This window comes from Falco cherrug, chromosome 10 (genome assembly GCF_023634085.1).
Source record: "Falco cherrug isolate bFalChe1 chromosome 10, bFalChe1.pri, whole genome shotgun sequence".
Classification (NCBI taxonomy): Eukaryota; Metazoa; Chordata; class Aves; order Falconiformes; family Falconidae; genus Falco; species Falco cherrug.
Genome location: NC_073706.1, coordinates 11,706,456 through 11,726,292, shown reverse-complemented (window position 1 = coordinate 11,726,292; position 19,837 = coordinate 11,706,456). Strand labels below are relative to the sequence as shown.

Genomic DNA, 19,837 nt, shown 5'->3' with positions numbered 1-19,837 from the left:
GGCAGTGTCAGGGCTGGCGATGCTCCGATGAATTGCAGTGCTATAGATGAATGTGCCGGTAACTGCAGTGAGCGTGACCTGAGGAAGTGCAGAGAAGCTGTGGGTTCTGGTGGGTAGAAGGAGCTGAGAAGGTGGGTGAGAGAAAGGAGCTACAGCTGGAAGGAAAAACTGAAGGACTAGGAAGAAACAATAAGGGGGGGGGGGGCGGGATGTAAGGGGCAGAGGTGCAGGAATGAGATTATGTTGTGAGTAAATCAGTGGTGTGGTCTGTGGTGGATCCCTACCTGATTCAGCTTGCCTAAACGGTTTCATGTTTTGCCATATCTGCAGATTCAGGCTTTTAAATTAGTAAAACTTCAAACTTGCTCACATAACTTTGCTGAGAAATAGAAGTGAGCAAGCTTTTGATCCAAAGCTCAATGACCTGGAGAATATTTAAGATGGCATTGTTAAATCTTTTGTTCTCACTGCTCACCTGAAGTTTTCAGTAATTACTAGGTTTCCTTGCTGTTACTTGTCTTAATTATTTTGGATGACTTTCTTACACTCCTGTGACCCTTAAGTACTCCCTGTATTTAATACTAAGGATTTCTGACAGAAGGAGGGACATGCTACAAGTCTCCAAAGCATCCTTCTAAAATAAATTGAATCTAGAAGTGCTATTACAGTTTATTTAAAAACAGAAGTTTAAATTGCAGTAGCTGGAAGTTTGAGGTCTTGGGAACCTTAATGCCCTCTTCTGTTGAGACTGAACACTGGCATCATCTGCCAGTTCTACCGGAAACACATTGCTATTGAATTCTCAAATATTTATATAGACATTGCCATATGCTTGTGGAAAGATTCTTCTGAATGAAACTGCTTAGCTGATTTGTATCTAAAAGTTGAAACGGGGAATGCAAAAATTACTTTTCCTCAGGTACGATATAAGAATTGACCATATCAGTGGTGGGATTTTGGCATTAATTTAGTAAATATTTTTTTACTGTAAATTACACTGACCTTTTCCTTCACTTCTTGATTTAGACAGGCTCAGGATGGTTAAAGTACAAGTATAATGAATTAACTTGTTTTACCTTAACTGCAAGGCGTTCAAAGAACAGATCTATAGGGTTTAGATCTTTTTCAATGGTGTGTAGTCGTCTAGCTTCCATGTACCCATCTGCACTATAAACTTGTTGAAGACTTGTGTTTGTGCACCTTGCTAATTGCCTATTACTCTCATGTTCTGCAAGGTACTGCAGTTGACAATCTGAAATAATGAAAGCTGCTACCATGGAAGAAAGCAAAATCCTAACTTACTGTGACACTAATGACTTGTGTCTATATGAACACTAAAATAATACCACTTTCTTCAGTCAGCAATAGAAATGCAGACTTTTAAAAAGGCTTAATTTATCTGAGAAGTATTTCTTGTTGCTGACAATGGGTGTCAGCACCTGTTCAGTTATATAGCAGTTAACTATAAATGTAAACCAGTGGGTTTTTTTAGAAGAAACAGAAAAAACTTCAACCACTGTTTCCTACAACATTGCTGATCTGTCTGTTGTGGTCTGTCCTTGCAGTTACGCTGGACTGTACAGTTTATTTCCAATAAATGTCATATACGGTAAACCTAAGCACCCTTGTCTGGTAACTGCAACCTTTCAAAGCCCCCTGGCGCTGACAGTCAGTTCCAAAGATCACATCCCGTAGAGGTTCACGTTTATAGAACTGAAGAATGCCAACGAAGAGAGCTTGTGCAAAAGCACCAAGCTGTTTTAGAATCCTTCTGTTTCTCAAGGTGAAGGTTTTTTTACTTACACAGAACCTGATAATTTCTTTCTCAAATAATTTGATAGCTTAGCTTTATATGTTGTCATGGAATTCAACTATTCTCAAGGTGGGGTTACATGTTACAATTAAGCTGAACTAATTGCTTACCTTCAAGGAAAGGAAACAATCCTGTGTCTGCCAGCCTTCTCACTCCTGGCTGTCCTGTCCTACTTCTTCCCTTGCACTGAAGGTGTGGTCTTCACACCCTTTGCTGAGCCAAAAAGCCATGAATATGAGAAGTGATAGAACCTTTATGCAGCCAGCACCAGGGTGAGACACATGGAAAGGACAGAAATGGAGGATCCTATCTATGGGAAGCTCTTGTCTGGGTGGGCTGAAATCCTATTGTCTCTGCAATGTGCATTACAGTAATTTCATATTGCATCTACTAGAAAGAGTATTTGATGCTGTAAACAATGTATTTTAACAGTAAAAGTTATTTTTAAAGTTATTTTAACAGTAAAAATTCGTTTTGTAAAACAGTAACATTTTTAAGTTAAAAGCCTTTCTTCTCAGACACGTACATCACAAGATGGCTTTTATACATTTTCCTTTCTCAGGTTTGACAGTCCTTTAATCAAAAAGATTAAAAACACTGAAATAAACAAAATAGCATCAGCTGGATAACATATATTATCCAGCTGCATATATCACCTACAGTATACCAAAATGAACAACATATGTAGTAAATATGGGGGTTTTTGCCTTTTTACACCAAATTAAATGAAACAATTATTCCTGCTGTAAATTTTGTTATTTCTAGAGCCTGTTCAACTTTTTGGACACCCTGGTAAGAAATCTGTTTTATAACATGGCAAGAAGCATCATTTGGGTGAGTTCTTGTTAATGGGGTTTTGGGGGACTATGTAGATATTATTCACCTGTGAGAGAACTGCTTTGGTTTATCTAGACTTAAACTCATTTACATATAGCAGCTGCAGCAAAATCTAGTAGGTATGTTGTGAAACTGGGAGTAAGGGAGTGTGTATCAGAACCCACACTTGGAATTTATTTGTATTTTATAGTCATGTCATATTCTGAATTATCTAACTGAAGTACTAGAAGCCCATAACCTTCCTAGCCAGAGTTTTTTCTCTATAATTCCCAGTTTTGAGGGACACCCAGCAAGCAATGCAACTTCACTGCTTTTCCTGCGCAAGAACAGACAGAACAAATGGAAGCAGGGTGTGACTGCACAGATGCTGTTATTTCCCTGTCTGCAAAGTGAGATGCAATAATGGCCCTTACTCATCTAGGATCCTCAGTCTCCCTTGTCTTTCAAAGAAGCGTAAGCACCTATAAGACAAAAATTTCTGAGAACAGGCTCCAGCCACTGATGTCACCTAGGTGTTTTTAAAACTTCTATTCAATATTGTTATTAACTGTGTTTTACAGTATCATGCTATTTTGTTGGAACAGCATTTAAAAAGTAACATAGCTAACAAAAGTAATTAAAGACATTAAAATAGGAAGTAATGCAAAAGATTCTCACAACTTGAGTGTACCTGAATTCTGCTCTGCAGATCCTGGGTCCCTCCAGAGACTAATTATGCCAGGTTTTGTAGAATGGGCAGCTGAGAACTGGGATGACACTGCAAAATTATTTTTACTTTGAATCCAGGTGTCCAAAAGTTGAAAATTAATGTCTTCATCTGCTTCAACAACTAACCTTCAAAATGTTGTCCCATAATAGGAAACAGCATAGAACTGCAATTTTATCTTAAGATTAGAGCTGATTTCAGAGTATGTTTTCTGCCGATGCTCTTTGCAGTGCTGCACTTGGACAAGAGGGGATTTAACAGGCAATGACCCGCTTTGTCATCAGCACGGCATGATTTCCAGTAGCTGTGGAACAGATTAGGGTCAGCAGCAGAGAGAACAGCAGAGCTTTACCAGCACAGCCCAGTATGGCTTACACAGGCAGAGAAAGGACATAAATCCACAGCTATCAAAGGTAGGAAGCATTATTACTAACCTGTACATTTTATACAGTAGTGACCATAATTCCATGTTTCTTTATAGTGTTATTTTGTAGTAAAATGTACAATAAATTTGCCATTTTAAATTAAGGCAGAAGGAATGCAGTGAAGAGATGACAATTTATAGTCTGTTGGAAATCACATTGATACTGGCTTTCTATTGTATTGTAATTTACCTGTTGTATAATTATTTGTTCTCCCCTGTACAATGCATTTGAGAAACTTTTAAGATTAACAGTGAAGTCAGTCACAAAATGATAGTGTTGTTAGATAGCAAGAGATTTCTTTTAAGGGGTTAATTATTGCTATTGTTTTATTAAGAATATAGGGCAGCAAGCAAGCAAACTTTTAATTTCATCACAAATTATGCATGTTAAGAGAAATTAATTTGTTTTGCCTTTTAACCTTAAACATTGTACTCTTCATAGAATTACGAACATGTTGCATGAGCTCTAAAATTACAGATGCGTTATGAATTAATATTAAGTGTACTCAAGAACTATTCTGGGTCTCATCATTGGTACATAAGCAGCTTTTTTTTGAGTCTGGTAATTTTTGTGTTGTGCTAAATCCCCAGAATGTTAATGTTTGCATAGTAAGACATCGTTCCAGTTAACTTCCGTCCATGTTCAGCAGACACCTGCTTCAGTTAAGAGGTGACCTCAGTGGGAGTTCCACCCATGGTGATTATGTTAAATCCATTATACATGCATCTGCATGTCAGTTGTGTAATAACATGGGCAAAGCTTAGGTGTATTCGCCTGAGAAGCTGCAGCCTCCTGACTGTGTGTATCTTTCACTGTCTTGGTCCGTAAAATACTTCTGTGATGACTCTCTGAAAAACTTAATGTGTGTTCCTGTGCTTATGTCTGGAAAGACAACAGCAGGTTTCAGTTACTCTGCAGCACAGTCTTGAGAGAAGGCAGCTGTAGGTCAGCCTCTTGATCTACTCATACTATAATTAGATGCACCTTTATAAACTGAAATATAAGCTGTCTGTTCCCTTTTTAATTAGATATCTGCCTTCCATCAAAACTTCTCTTTAGGATATTTTTATTGAACAAATCAAACTAACCACAAATGAAAAATTACTGTTATTACTGTACAGGTTTTATGTCCAGAGGTACAAAATAAAAGTAATAAAATAAGACTTCTTTATATCTGAAAAACAAGTAGAACTGATGTTGCTGGAATGTGTATTTCTTAGTCACAGAGTCAGTTTAGCATGCTGCTAGCTTCCAAAAATAAATCCTGCACACAGTGCTGAGAAAAGCACTGGTTTCTTTGCCATTTTGGTTAGCATCATCAGGAAGATCCAGATTTTTTTAGCTAGATGTTATGAATCAAATGGAAATAATCCCTCATACCTTTATAGTCAGAGGCCTGGTTTGAATTGTTGTCATTTACAACTGTGTATTTTTTTTAACTCTCTCTCCATAGCCAGTAAGCAGCCTAGTATCTGAATATCCTATGGTATCTGGAAAAGAAGAACAAAAACATTTTAATTTCCAGTCTATTACATAGCTATTATTTTATTCCAGACCTTCAGGACAGGGAGATGGCACTTGACAGGAGGGTATTCTTTGTCAGGCTATCATAAATGATAAAATCTGATTGAACAAGGAGAAACATGCCAGGACAGAAGAATGTCTGCTACTGTACGTATTATTCTGTACTTGTACTTCGGTACTGGGCCTCTGTGAAGCAGCAATATTCTAAATAAGTCTGTGAGCTTTTATTACTAGATTTTTTCTGCACCAAAAGAGAAACCGCTAAAAGACATAAAGATTAAAACTGTATGCTTCGTTATTTTCAAAAGTAATATTATTTGGGTTCATTATGTCTTTTTGTTTTGTTTTGGTGTGTTATTAGAGCTCTTTAAAATACTTCTGATTTAACACCAGTCGTATTATTTGGCTTTTCAGTGTCATCTCTTCAATCTACCTGGACCTACTTGGTCTCACTTTTCTGGCCTCCCTGGACCCCTCCAGTGTCAAGACTTCAGCTGCCTTGGAACTCTTTAAAATCCCCTTTTCAGATTCTTTGGATTTATCCAGTCTGAGCTCTTCCTCCTCTGTTGAATTCTCCAGTCTCACCTCTTCATCTTCTCTGGACCTGTCAAGTCTCATATCTTCAGCTTCTTCAGACTTCTCCAGTACCTCCTCTTCAATCTCCTTAGAGTTCTCCAGCCTCACCTCTTCAGATTCCTGGGAGCACTCCAGTTTCACCTCTTCAGTTTCAGTGGACTTATCAAGTCTCACTTCATCAGGCTCGCTGGATCTCTCTAGTGACAGTTCTTCAATCTCCTTAGATCTCTCCAGTCTCACCTCCATAACCTCCCCAGATTTCTCCAGTCTTACTTCTTCACCCTCTCTAGACCTCTCCAGTCTCACTTCTTCATCCTCCCTTGATGCTTCCAGTCACACGTCCTCTGCTTCCTTGGATTTTTCCTGTACAATCCCTCCATCCTCACTAGATGTCTCAGAGTACACCTCCTCAACCTCTTCAGAATCACTCAATCTCACTGATTTTAACCATTTCATGTTTCAGGGGTCCTCTGAATTATCCTCTTCGACCTCTGAGGATGTTTCTAATCTCACCTCTACACCCTTTCTGGATGTCTCCAACCTAACCTTTCAGGACGCTTCTTCCCTCGCTTCCTCTGTTTCTTTGGACATTTCTAATCTCACAGCTTTAGTTCCACCAGACTTAGCCACTCTCACATTTCTGGATGTTGCTAATTGCACTGCTTCAGCTTCTCCTGATCTCTGCATCTAACCCTCCTAACTTATCCCTTCTTCTCTCTGCAGCCTGTCTGTATCTTTCTAAATTTTCCTCCTTTATGTGCTCTTTCCTAAGTTCTGTCTCTGAAAGTTCTTATCTGAGGAAAGTTTAGGGCTTTACAGATACATCCTAGCATCTAAACAGAACTGGGCATGAAAACAGGTTGTGCAAATCTATAATGGTGCCTTGTTTACAGCTGCATAAACAACAATATGTATTCTGGAATTTTTGTAAAGCACAATTTCTGTCACTAACCTAATTTCCATATTGTGTCAGCATGGTACCCTCTCCCAAAGTTTTAACTTTTTTAATTCATGCTGAGTTTTTATCAAGATCAACAAATAGTAAATAGAATGAAGTATACAAGTAAGTGCATCCAAGTTGTGTTATCTCCATTATGAATTTAAATCTGATGCATTGCACAAGAATTGCAGGCATTTCACTTGGAGATACAGAGAGAGATGATGTGGCTGAAAAAGAAAACTGGGGGGAAAAGAGCAGGTGAGAGACAGGGGGTAGGGAGAGGGCTCAGAGAAGGTGTGGGACAGGAACAGAGTGACACATAGCTGGGCGACAGATGTCCAACTCTGCTAGCACAGTTTTTTTTCTGCCAAGCTGTACTTGTGGCCTGGGCTGCCTATGAGACTTAAAATAATCTTTCTGATAATTAATATACCTATCAAATGTTACCATTAAAACAACATTTGTATATAACATCCCCTTTATCTCCTTATATATGTAAGTAGTGCATCAAACGTTGCATAGGTAACAAAGAGGGGCTTCCTTAAATCTTTGGTGCTTTCTTGTATCTTTGTTACTGTTCTTATAGTTGGGCTTTAGAAAGCAAGTATGTTTTGTTTCAAATCATGTCACTGGCATTCTTTTGGTGTTAAAAGCACTGTCATAACAAGTATTTTTTAATTTATTTAATTTTTGCAAGTTGCAAAGCTCTGCTCCAATATACCATGTCTGTCTCAAGATTAGGATAAAAATGGCTCAAACAAAAGATAAATATGGAAATAAATAAATTAAGAATTATTTTCTGCCTCATTTATACTAGTTATTTCTTTAAAATTAAGTAATTAAATAAGAAAGATTGTAATATGGGGATTTTAGAAATGAACCCCAAATTCAATAGAAGCAAAGTTGTTTAGTGGTTATAACAAAAAATAAAATATCATAAATCGTTGGTCCAGATGGAAGGGACTAGTATAATGTAGCATCCTAATGTGACCACTTCCAAAAATGTCATCTCAGCTGGCACTCACTGGAGTCTTCTTCAGCAATCTCGGTAGAGAGATTAAGTAGGCAAATTAAGGACAGGAAATTCTATCTCTCCAGTCTTCCTGTTTGGTGTTCCTACTAATTACACTGACAATTGTCTCTTAACTGTCATATGCTATCACAGAGACAGACTCTGACATACTTGGTGAACAATTGCTCTTTCTGTTCTGATGGATCTATATCTGACATGATGATGTGTGGATTGTTAATTGCAATGGCTCTGAACTAAGTAAGATGTCTAATAAAGCTGAAAATTATTCTGTGCTTTAAAAATGTACTATAAATGAAAACATCACTGCATAGTGATGTGAAATCACTGTGTGATTTCCAGGGATTTACCCTTCAGCAGATACCAAAATTGGCAGGAAGACACAAGGCCCCTGGGCAAAAAGGACCAAAGTCACCAGCATTCCCTCAAGACCTGTACAGCTTCTGGAACATTCTTAACAGATTTTGTGATGTGGTTTGGTTCTGGAGAGAAAGAACAGAGAGAAGAGTAAACATACTTATGTGCAAGGATTTAATAAAAACCCAAGCCATAATCTCCTTAAGTCCTTAGTCCTAATTATTTAAATGAACATTAGGTTAGGACTGAATTTATTCCTTATCAAACACAATTTTTGCTTATTATATAGGAAAATTGTCTATTTTTCCAACAAGTGTCAAGAGATTATGATAGCTTTTAGTTTGCTATGTATTTTCTTTTATGAATTTTTTTTTTAGTGCACATGATTGAATACAATTTCAGTGGTATGTGTAAATGTTCTTGCATCCAAAGGAATCCCATGCCAAGGCATCATCTGATGGAATGAAACTCCGACTATAGCACAGCTTGGCCACACACAGATTAAAACTCCAAACTGAAGACATATCTATAAAAAATCATTGGCTCCACATGCTTGTGAACCACTTTCTTCTTTAGTCTTATCTAGAAAAAGCCAAGAACTGATGACACTGAGGGGGTAACGATAACTGATTTAGCTGGAAGAAGCCACGCTTTAACCGCTTGCTTGGGCACCTAAATTACAACAGGACTACTTAGGCATGAGTTAATATGTAACTACCCTATGCTATGTAACTAGCCATTAGCATCCTAGAAGAGTCAGGCTCTAATTTCTGTTCTTTAGTGAATTGACGTGTAGTGTGTTCCTGGCAAATTACCGACTGAATCACACAGACACACAAACAGTGCGCTTTTCTGGACCGCCGAGGTAGTTCCCAGCTGGCCCCAGTTGGAGGCGGGGCTGAGACCTTCCTCACCAGAGAAGGCCCCAAACCTTTCCCAAACAGTTTCTACCGGGGGTAACTGGGAGAAACACGTAGCAGCAGCTGCTGCTGCTGCTGCTGCCCGCCCGCCTCCCCGGCCCCTCCGGCCCCTCAAACGGGAAGACCGGAAGCCCCGCCCCTCATCCTGCCCTCTGATTGGTCGCTGCCGGAGGAGAGCGCCCATGACTGGAGGAGATTCTGGGGAGTTGTCATTGGTCAAGCTCCCTGAGGTAACTGGGGTTCTGATTGGCGGAAGGAGCGTTGCTGCTGGGTGACTGGCTAAAACGCAGCGCGGGGGTCTTTCCCCTTCCGGTGGGCGCTGACCTTGCCGGGGAGCGGAGTGACCGGTTCCCCCTGTGTCAGTGGCGGCGCAGCCATGGTGGCCTACTGGCGCCAGGCCGGGCTCAGGTACCCGCCTGTCGGCGGCAGGGCCCCTTGGCGGCTGCCTTTCGGAGGCTGTAAAGGCCGGGGCCGAGCGCCTCGCGGGGAGGGCTGGCGGGGTCGCAGCGGTGGCTCTGGAGCGGGAGAAGAAGCTTCTGGGGCAGGTTTGAGTCTCACCTTCGCTTTCTCCCTGTCTGCAGTTACATCCGGTATTCCCAGATCTGTGCCCAGGTGGTTAGAGCAGCACTGAAGCCTCAGTACAAAGCAGAGGCAGAGAGGGCGGCAATGGCCACTGTGAAAACTGTGAAACCCAAGAAGGAATAAAATGTAAGTAAATGGAGCAGGTTGGCATGCCTTACACTAGCTTGTCCTACGAGGAGTGTTGGCTCCCAGCATGAGTCGGGTTAGTGGCAGGCGTTAACTGCTTGCTTCCTTCTGTGCCGTGTGTGGAAGGTCGGCTCAGACCTTCATGCATGAACAGGCGGGTTGCTGACTGGTGTAGTACAAATACATGCAGGTGTTTCTGCACCCTGATTACATGTGGGACAGGAAAACTGCTTAATCTCCTTAGTTCAGTAGAGTGAGATATTCTATCCATCAAGCCCAGCTTTGAACCATTTGGGATTTGGTCAGAGTTGTTACAGACAAGCGAAACAGCATCATAGGTTTCATGTCTCTTGCTTTACTAAGCCAACAGTCGTTCCGAACTATTGCGTTCCCTACCAGACTTACTTGTGTAAGTGGTATCTACTGTCTGTGAAAGATATATGCTACTGTTCAGAGTAGAGCAGGTTCCATTCCTGATCAGAGATTAAGTAATGTTACCTTTTGTTTGAGGTGTACCTTGTCATACTGTTGACTAGAATAACGGGCATTTTAAATCTCTTGTAGGAACTGATCAGTGGAGCATAACGGCAAACTGCAGAGCTGTAGGCAAGCTCAAGACTCTGCAATGTAATGTCATCGCATTAACTGTAAAACTTGGCTCTGTACGTAAATCAGCATGCTAATAAATGTAATTTCTGTTAAGTAAATGAATGTGTGGGAAGTGGTGTTCCTTTTGAAACAAAGTACTCTGTTTTACAGAGACATTTAGTTTTCACTTGTGTTAAAGAAGATGACTGTTGTTATCCAGTCTGTAGCAACTGATGTTTAAGGCAAACCTCTGCTGGATTTCATGGTGAAGTTTCAGGTACATACATCAGTGAGAGATTTCATTGTGTAATGCTTTTCTGCTTATTTCATTTCAATGTTAATGATTACTTTGGAGAAAAAAATGTTCACTTTTTTTTTACTCATTCAGTTTTCTTTACAAACCATTGTTTTCAAGAGAGAATATAGGTATATAATTTCGATAATTAAAAATATCTCTGTCTGTTCTCTCTGCTGAAAGTGTAGGCCATTGGCTTTAAAATTCTCTGTCATGATGTTGTTCATCTTCCATTTGTGCTTAGAACAAAATTAACTTGGGGAAAATCAGTTTGATGAGACTTAGGGTTACGACTAAACTGGAAGCAGGGTATTTGCCATGGATGTGCTGCACAGGCTCCAATATCTAAAGGAACACTGAGCAATGAATCGGGAGTTAGAGAGGTGGTGTCGGTGTCCTGTAAGGGGTGGAGAAGGAGGCACAGGAATCCCTGGACTGTACTTGGATCACTCAGCTATCAGTTATCCTTGTTACCATTTTGTCACTTCACCGGGGGTGGAAAGAGACAGGCATTTGCTGGGGAACAGCAGGAATGGAGGGTGATGTTCCCACCGGCTATTGGCTAGGGGGGCAAAGCTGTGCCTTCGGCTGTGTTGGTTTGGGAGAAGGTGTTTGCATGTTCCCGTGCTGTGTGTCTTCACAGCAAGTCTTGATGTCCCACTGCACAGGAAGAAATATAGTGTGCTAGAGAACTGGCTGCAGGTTTGTGTGTGCCTAGACACTGCTGCTGTTGACTCAAACATGAGGCATTACTTTCTTGAGTACAATAAACTCTCTCTTAGAAAAGCATAATAAAAAAAGCTTAGTTTTTTTCATGTAAAGTTAGTCCTTAAAAGAATAAAATACAATTTTTGCCTATCAAATCTTTTAAGTATTACATTATTGTATAGAATGGTATATGATTTTTATTTTAAAGAATATTATAAATACAGTGTTAAGTAGATGGCTGTGAATCTCCAGAAACTTTTTTTTTTCCTGAAATCAAGATGTTTTTGATTTGGTGATTGTCGAACTTAGATATAACTAGCTGCAAACCAATCTATCAATTTTGCTGTACTGAATGACAGGAAGAAAATTTACAGTAGTTAGTACATGGGAGGAAAAAGAAAACCACACACACCAAAACTTTAACACAGTGTTGCAACTTTGTATGCTAATATAATGCAATCTATAGTTTGAAATAGAAACAAACCACACAATGATAATGAATACAAGCTCTGCAATAATATAAGCCAGCAATGTGATAGAACTATTTAAGTACTTAAAAAAAAAAAAAAAATGTGCGGATCTACATCAGCCTGCGGAGTGTGTAATAAAATAGATGTTGCCTTTGTGGGCCTTACAGATACGCCTGTGTTCCTGAAACAGTAACGATTTCACAAATAAAACATGGACTGTGCTTATCCGAGAATAAATACATTTGAGTTGATAGCATATTTTGCTGTTGCTTATGATCCTGATATATATACAGACACACAGGCTGCTTATTACATCCAGTATCTGGTGATAATACTCTAAAAGTGAATACGTTTATAAGACAAGCTGTTACAAAACAAGTTGTCTTCATAGTGGCTCTTTTTTTGGGAGAGATTCCATGTCAATGGTTGTTCAGGAGAGAGTAAAGCATAGTTGCCATTAATTTCAAAAGCATTGTATTGTAATATTGGATATGGTTTAGCCAGATGCAGAGAAAAAAATTCTTAAGGAAGGTGTTATTTTTGGTATGTAGATGATGGCTACTGCTTTTTCTTTAGAGAGTGTCAACGGGCTTATTCGGAGAATGTTTTGATATTACCATTGTTTTTATGGTGCTTCCTTTTCTGGGCTGGCTTCCACTTCTACCTCCTCATATTCCTCAACATCTGCAGTGGCATCCTGGTACTGCTGGTACTCGGACACAAGGTCATTGGTGTTACCTTCTGCTTCAGAAAACTCCATCTCATCCATACCTTCGCCAGTGTACCAATGGAGAAATGCTTTTCTTCTGAACATAGCTGAGAACTGTTCAGAAACCCTGATGAAGAGCTCCTGAATGGCTGTGTTATTGCCAATAAAGGTAGCTGCCATCTTCAAGCCTCGCGGTGGTATGTCACACACAGCCACTTTGACGTTATTAGGGATCCACTCCACAAAGTAGGAACTATTCTTGGTCTGGACAGCCAGCAACTGCTCATCCACTTCCCTGGTAGACATTCGGCCTCTGAAGATGCACGCCACAGTCAGGTAACGTCCACGACGAGGGTCACAGGCTGCCATCATGTTGCGTGCATCAAACATCTGTTGAGTAAGCTCTGGCACTGAGAGGGCTCTGTACTGTTGGCTGCCTCGAGCTGTCAGTGGAGCAAAGCCTGGCATAAAGAAATGCAGGCGAGGAAAGGGCACCATGTTCACAGCCAGCTTCCGCAGATCGGCATTCAGCTGACCAGGAAAACGGAGTGAGGTTGTGACACCGCTCATCGTCAGGGACACTAAGTGGTTGAGGTCACCATAGGTGGGATTGGTGAGCTTTAAAGTTCTAAAACATATATCGTATAGAGCTTCATTGTCAATGCAAAAGGTTTCATCTGTATTCTCGATTAGTTGATGGATGGAGAGGATGGCATTATACGGCTCTACGACTGTGTCGGATACTTTGGGTGAAGGCACAACACTGAAAGTGTTCATAATCCTGTCAGGATATTCTTCTCGGATTTTGTTGATGAGGAGCGTGCCCATACCTGAGCCTGTACCACCCCCAAGCGAATGGATAAGCTGGAATCCCTGAAGGCAGTCACAGCTCTCACACTCATTCCTGACCACATCCATGACATTTTCAATTAGTTCAGCGCCTTCTGTGTAATGGCCCTTAGCCCAGTTGTTTCCAGCACCTGAATTACCTGTAAACAGAATTAGAGAAAGAACAGCCATAGAGTTAGCACAAGAAGTTTTAAAGGCTACAAAGATATGGGAGTTAAAAGGCTGTTTTAGGACAGTTGACTAGTTTGCTGACAGCATTCTGTACATACCATGAATAAAATTGTCGGGTCGAAAGAGTGGGCCTATTTTGCTAGACCGTACACTGTCCATCGTACCAGGTTCCAGGTCCACCAGGATAGAACGGGGCACAAATTTATGGGCTAGAACAAAAGAAAATTTATTGAACAACTACTGCTAGAAGTCAAAGAGACAGGCTTATAATCTGCTCTGAAAAAATCCAACCCACCTACAGTGATTTGGGGATTATTTTTTTTTAATTACTTATTTTAAACTTCACGTTGGCTCTGCAAATTGCTCTGCCAACACCCTAACAGTGCTGAGCACTTACAGTAAGCCTCATTGAAGTACACGTTAATTCGCTCAAGCTGCAGTGATGCATCCCCACGGTAGTTTCCAGCGATGTCAATCCCATGTTCATCACTTATCACCTCCCAGAACTGAAAAAGGAAAGAGGTTCAATACACTCACAAAGATTATTTTATTTTTTTTTCAGCACCAGCTGTGCTGCACTCATGCCTGGCTGCACATAAAGTGGGAACTGTGCCTGAAGTGGGTGATATTTTGCCACTCACATACTAGAACAGAGTGGGGATCCTCCTCTTCCCCCTCCCCAAATAAGTTAAAGGGAGAAGTTTAGTAGACCTTTTATGCTGCTTAACCATCACTAATAGGTGCAGGGCCTCAGTGTGTTCCCTTTAAAGAAAAATTGGTATTAGTTTAAACTCTGCAGCTACTAGTTGGTATGAGCTTAACGAGAAAGTCAAGGAGGGTTTCTTTCAGACCTGCCATACACAAGTGGGACTGTGGCATGGCAAAGCTGGCTCAGAGAAATTTGTACACGAGCAACGCTTTCCACGAACAGATGTTGGTCATAAATGTCCTATCTCGACATTCATATGGATGTCTTGTACTGGGGCTCTTATCTAGGCAGCAGCCACAGCAGTGTTCATGTAGGCACACCCACCCACTATAATGACCAGGCTATTTTGATTTTAAAGGTCTCCTGGTTTAGCATCCAGCCTCATTCTGAGTGTATAAATATACCATTGCCAGCACGTGCATGGTGCATTGGGGTGTGTGTGTGCATGCTTTTCTACAGGTCATCTTAGATATAAGCGGTTTCCAGGTCAAAGCCAACAGAAAAAAACAAAAACCTTTCAACTATCACAAATTAACCCATATATAGTTACTTTCTTTGACAACTTCCTACTTAACAATAAAAAAAAGATGAACATTACACAGCAAAAAACAATGTGGTTTTTTTTTTCTCCCTAGCACACAGTCAAGAGTGAGCAACTACTCTCTAAGTAACAGCATGCCAGTGTTTGAACTAACGATCCCATATTAATGACTATCATGTGGCAGAGTCACTGCTGTATGGCTGAACTAAAGTACTGGCATCACAGCTTTGCTGCCTGGGAGTTACTGACTCCTTTACTTGTCCCAGTATTTTGCAGGCTAGATTACTGCCTATGGGAATATGCGTCCCAGCAGGAATGTTCTGGAGCACTTACAGTCACTGCACCATAGTTATTGCCGATGTTTCATTCTCTGACAGTCTTAACTTTAACCTTTACATGAGGAGCAAGTCTATCTTACGACTTTCTTGTCAAAATACTCATAGTTACTGCTCACATGCCATGTGCCCTACCATTAACAAAGTAATTGTTCCCCCTGGAAGCCCCCATCTGTTGACAATGTTGACCTGCTACCACTGATAACACTTATTACTAAAGACCAATATCGAAAGAGATCTTACCTTAGCGCCAATTTGGTTCCCACACTGGCCAATCTGAAGGTGCACAATTTCACGCATTTTGTGTAGCTTAGACCTGTTGGCGGCTACAAGCTAACGCAGGTTTTCTAGTCGCAGTCCCCAGAACAAGCCCTCTTTCTGCTGCTGTATCAGCTACACCCAGCCCAGTCAGCCCCAAGGGGCCTTTTTATACTAGTGGGACTGTCACTCAGCCAGCAATGGGAGTAGCCAGCTCCTCAGGCTGCTCATCACAGCATTTCCCAAGGAGGCAAAGTGCCTATTCACTGCCTGTGTACAGGGCACAAGAGCACAGGTACATTACTGAGTGGCTTGGAAAATAAAGTTGTCACATGTACCCCCTTACACTGAATTCCAGTTCTCTGTGCAACAAACAGTGCAATTTGTCAATATCTGTGCACACCGTATTTGTGTTTCATTATTTAATATGTAATATATATACAAATATATACATCTATCTAGATACTATAGCCAAAAATGAGTGATCTCCATTTACTAAGTACATGTGCTTCTGCCACGTAATTTAAATTCTAACAGCATGTGAGTCATATGGGACAATATCCATAATAAAAACAGTAACAACTTTTGCGCAGTAGCCTCCTGTAATCACAACATTAAGCGCATTGCCAGGCAAACTTGTACTTCAGCAAGCATCATTCTCAGTGTCTAACTGCACCAAGGAGGGAGCAGCACCAGTAACAAAAAAAATACTTTGTAAAACATAAATGTAACACTGCAGTCCACGTGATACATGTTCCTTAAACATTTAATTAGAATCCATCAATTTCAGTCAATCTAAAATCTGAATCAGCTTGTGACTAACTTGCACAGATGCTCTTCTTTCCTTCTCCCCCTTTCCCCCTTTCCTGTGATTAAGAAATATAGCATTTCTTGTGTTTCTTATTTTCTTACACCTGAGATGTAGTATTTCAGAGCTTGCCAGAATAAAAACTAGAGGCGAAACCCCAGTTCCACTTAAATTAACCACAATGTTCACTGTGTGAAATGTTTCACTGCATTAAAGGAAGCGATGCAGGGCTGAGCAAAACACGACACAGTCATGTTGCCTGCTGATAACAGGACTAGTATCACTGAGCAACAGAAACCCAGAATGGAGTGTATTCTGGAAGTTTATAGTAGTTTTATTACACATCAGATGACTGTGAGTGCTTTGCAAGCGGTCCTTTTAAGGATAGGAAAAAGAACTACAATTCGGAAAGCACCTTAAATTATTTTGTATAAAAAGATGACAGTGGAAGGACTTGACTATTGAAAGCAACTACTTTACCAGTAACCACTCTTTATGGGTTGCCAGAGATAAGGAATCTCTGAGCTTCCATATTGTTCCAGAAGAAAAATCAGCTTATTCCAGACTTCCCTACTACAGATGACTTCCACTTCTTCCACCAGGCAGTGGAGGAACAGACAACTGCCCCTAAGACAAAGTTTAGCACCAGAAGTGCATTGCAGAAGAGTAGCTAGCAAACATTCCATCATCCGCTAGGAGCCATCCTCAGTAAGGAGCAACAAAAGCAAGACTTTAAATTACAGTAGATCAATTTTGTTTCCTTAAAACACAATAGTTTTATCATTTTCTGAAATATAAGTATTCTCTAAACAGTTACATTCCATTGCAATGGCAGTGGATATCGTCTACAATTTCCTAAGACAAAATTCTGGAAAGGTTATTTGAACGTTTACTTTGAAAGCAAATTTAATTTTATCCATGCACATTTCATATTTGTTTTCTCCACCTATGCTTAGCTAAAAGTAAGTGCAATTCTGAGCTGTACCTTCAGCTGCTGCATTCTGAAAAGGAGCTGCGTTGACACAATGTGACAGAGAGCTACTGACACTAAATAAAACACTACTTAAAATACAGAATATATGAATCTACAATAGCCACAACTTAAGAAGAGTCTGAAGCCACTAATTCACTGTTGAAAAAATTTGGCAAAATAATTTCAGCAATAAATATACTCACAAAGAGCATTTCACAAGCAAAGCAAAGAAAAGAAAAGGGAAGTGAAAGAAATATGCAATCTCTTAACATCACTGGGTTTTCTCTTGCTAAAAATAGCTCCCTGGAATCGTGCACCTCCTCTGATGGACTTCCTTACAGAGTTTTAAAAATTACGGCAGACGACAAGAAGTACCTGGGTGCTTTGTGAAGTGGAAGTGGGTTTGTGCCACTTTTCCCTCTCCTCCCCAATTGCATTTCTGTGAACTCCTGAATCTGTCTTTACACCAAACCTGGCACGTGAAAAGCCTGCTGCTCTGCAGATTTTGTTTGCAGGCCGGTCACTGCACAGCTCCGAGAAGCCTCCAGCCTGTTAGCCGCCCGGGCGCGCTTCCCAGGCGCGGCCATCGAACATGTGCTGCTGCAGATTAGCGGTGCGCGCATCGCAGGGAGCGAGCTGATGCTGGTGGAAGGGTTGGCCTCGAAGGACTCTTGGTGCTGTGGAGATTAGGAGCAGTCTGGCACTGGGCACAGCTACTACCAGCCTGTCCCGCAGCGCCTATTATCAGGCCACCCACTGCTTCCACTGCCTTCAGAGACAGCCTTAGACACAAAAGCCCTGGCGACGGGCGTAAGCTAAGACTGCAAAGAAGCCAGGGTGGTTTTTTGGTTACTGGGGGTTTTTTTGGTTCTGTTTGTATCGGTTATTTTTATTTTAATGTCACCACAATACCCACTAGCAACTATGCAAGTGCAGGGAGGCATTTCAGGATACATTTTTTAATATGGTTTGCTTGGGAGAAGCTAGCTTTTCACAGGAGCAGAGAAGACTGTTGAGAAGAAAGCCTATGCAATTTGAGAAAAGCCTGGCTACAGGCCACCAGATAATTTTAAAGAAATCTGTGAATGTCTACCAGATGACCTGATGCTATTCTCAACTAATCTGGGCTAGCTACGTCATGCTTAGGAACACTACCAACACCCGTTGGATTCAACAGGCAATAAAGACTACCTACTTCACACTTTCATTCCAGTTAGTAAGAAAAACTATTCCAAGCCTGCCTTCCTCTGGCAGGTGGTCCAAAGGGAATAAGGCAGGACTGCCCACTGTAAATTATTATCAGTGTCATGAGCCCACATGTTTAAACAGATAGGGTTTGGCGCAACCGGAGTGGACAACAGGGAAGTTTGTTACCTTGCCCACACTGCAGAGCTGTGAATCGGCAAAAAACCGGGGCTTGCAGCATGTGAATTCATCTGCAGGTTAGTGCCCTGACTCGGGCGCTACTGCCACAACCCAGTTACTGTTGATTTTGGATCATCTGATGAATTGTGAAGAAGGTCACCTGCCCCGCAGCCAGGCTCAGGGCTTGCTCTGCTGTTCCTTTGGCTGCGCTGGTTCTCAGTGCCTCAGTTTCTCTGTTCATAACGTGGAGCTAATACACCTCATGCCTTTTATAAGCAGTGCTGAGAGCTATGGAAGAAAAGCTGTGGGGGAAGAACCAGCTGTGTTTTACTAAACCGGTTTAACAGACATGAAAACCCTAGCCAACATATGGAAAAAGACTGGTAGTTTGCTCTCACAGACGCTTCAGCCTTCTGCAGGAAAAATAGAAAACTATTTTTACTACTGATTCAATCTTGCGGCAGATAATGAAGAATCTTCAAATGTCCTGAACCCTAAAAAACAGCCTAAAAAATGGGCACAGGCCTGTGTCCCTTTGAAAATTGTAGCATAAAAGGGCTTGAGAAATTTGGAACTTGGAACTAGCAAAAAAAACCAAGGAAAGGCCAGAGCAGTCTATGGGCACACAGGGCACAGCACGGTTGTACCAGGGCAGAGGACAGCCCTCCTCACTGGCCCCCTGCAGACAGCAGCTGCTGCATGGAACCGTCACAGCATTTGAACAGTTTTTGGGGGACTTTGGGGGTTGGTTTGTTTGGGTTTTTTTTGTTTGGTTGAGGGTTTTTTGGTTGGTTTTGGTTTGGGTGGGTTTTTTTGCTTGGATTTGTTTGTTTGTTTGTTTGTTTTCTTTTGTCAGGAGGTTTGTGAGCCCCGAGTTGCCTCATTGTGACCGTGTGCGCCGGCGGAGCCCTCAGGCACCCGCGGGACTCCCCGCTGCAGCGCCCGCGGCCCCGGGGCAAGGGGGGCCGGCGCAGCCATTCAGGGTCTCTCGCTGCGTGTGTTCCTCATCCCCAATAAAGTACTTACCTGCCGTTAGGAAGGACTTACCGAGGTACACGCTGTACTTGGGGTTACCGGGTCCGGCTGCCATCAGACGCACGCTCACGAACACGAAATGCGGACCCGGGCAGGCCGCGCCCCCCGCCTGCCGCAGGTGAGCAGCCCGGGCCGGGCCGTGTGGGGCCGCTCCGCCCCCGGCCCGCGGCCGCCCGCCCCCGCAGGG

General features: G+C 41.6%; 2 protein-coding genes across 4 annotated transcripts; one reads left to right on the top strand and one right to left on the bottom strand.

Annotated features, from left to right (window-relative positions):
• The first annotated feature begins 9,376 nt into the window (after positions 1 to 9,376).
• ATP5F1E (ATP synthase F1 subunit epsilon) lies at positions 9,377 to 10,543 on the top strand. The gene is made up of 3 exons (XM_005444899.4): positions 9,377 to 9,536; positions 9,710 to 9,836; positions 10,401 to 10,543. Exons 1-2 carry the CDS (start codon positions 9,505 to 9,507, stop codon positions 9,831 to 9,833), a joined length of 156 nt encoding a protein of 51 aa, XP_005444956.1. The 5' UTR covers positions 9,377 to 9,504; the 3' UTR covers positions 9,834 to 9,836; positions 10,401 to 10,543.
• A 1,302-nt stretch (positions 10,544 to 11,845) lies between these two features.
• On the bottom strand, positions 11,846 to 19,800 carry TUBB1 (tubulin beta 1 class VI). 3 transcript variants are annotated; one of them, XM_055721948.1, is made up of 5 exons: positions 19,663 to 19,800; positions 18,625 to 18,917; positions 14,024 to 14,132; positions 13,725 to 13,835; positions 11,846 to 13,595 (listed from the first exon to the last, which is right to left on the bottom strand). In XM_055721948.1, exons 4-5 carry the CDS (start codon positions 13,783 to 13,785, stop codon positions 12,523 to 12,525), a joined length of 1,134 nt encoding a protein of 377 aa, XP_055577923.1. In that variant the 5' UTR covers positions 13,786 to 13,835; positions 14,024 to 14,132; positions 18,625 to 18,917; positions 19,663 to 19,800; the 3' UTR covers positions 11,846 to 12,522. The 3 variants fall into 3 exon arrangements, with proteins under 3 accessions (XP_055577923.1, XP_014140246.1, XP_027669510.1); XM_014284771.3 differs by lacking the exon at positions 18,625 to 18,917; XM_027813709.2 differs by lacking the exons at positions 18,625 to 18,917; positions 19,663 to 19,800 and adding an exon at positions 15,455 to 15,730.
• Positions 19,801 to 19,837: the final 37 nt, after the last annotated feature.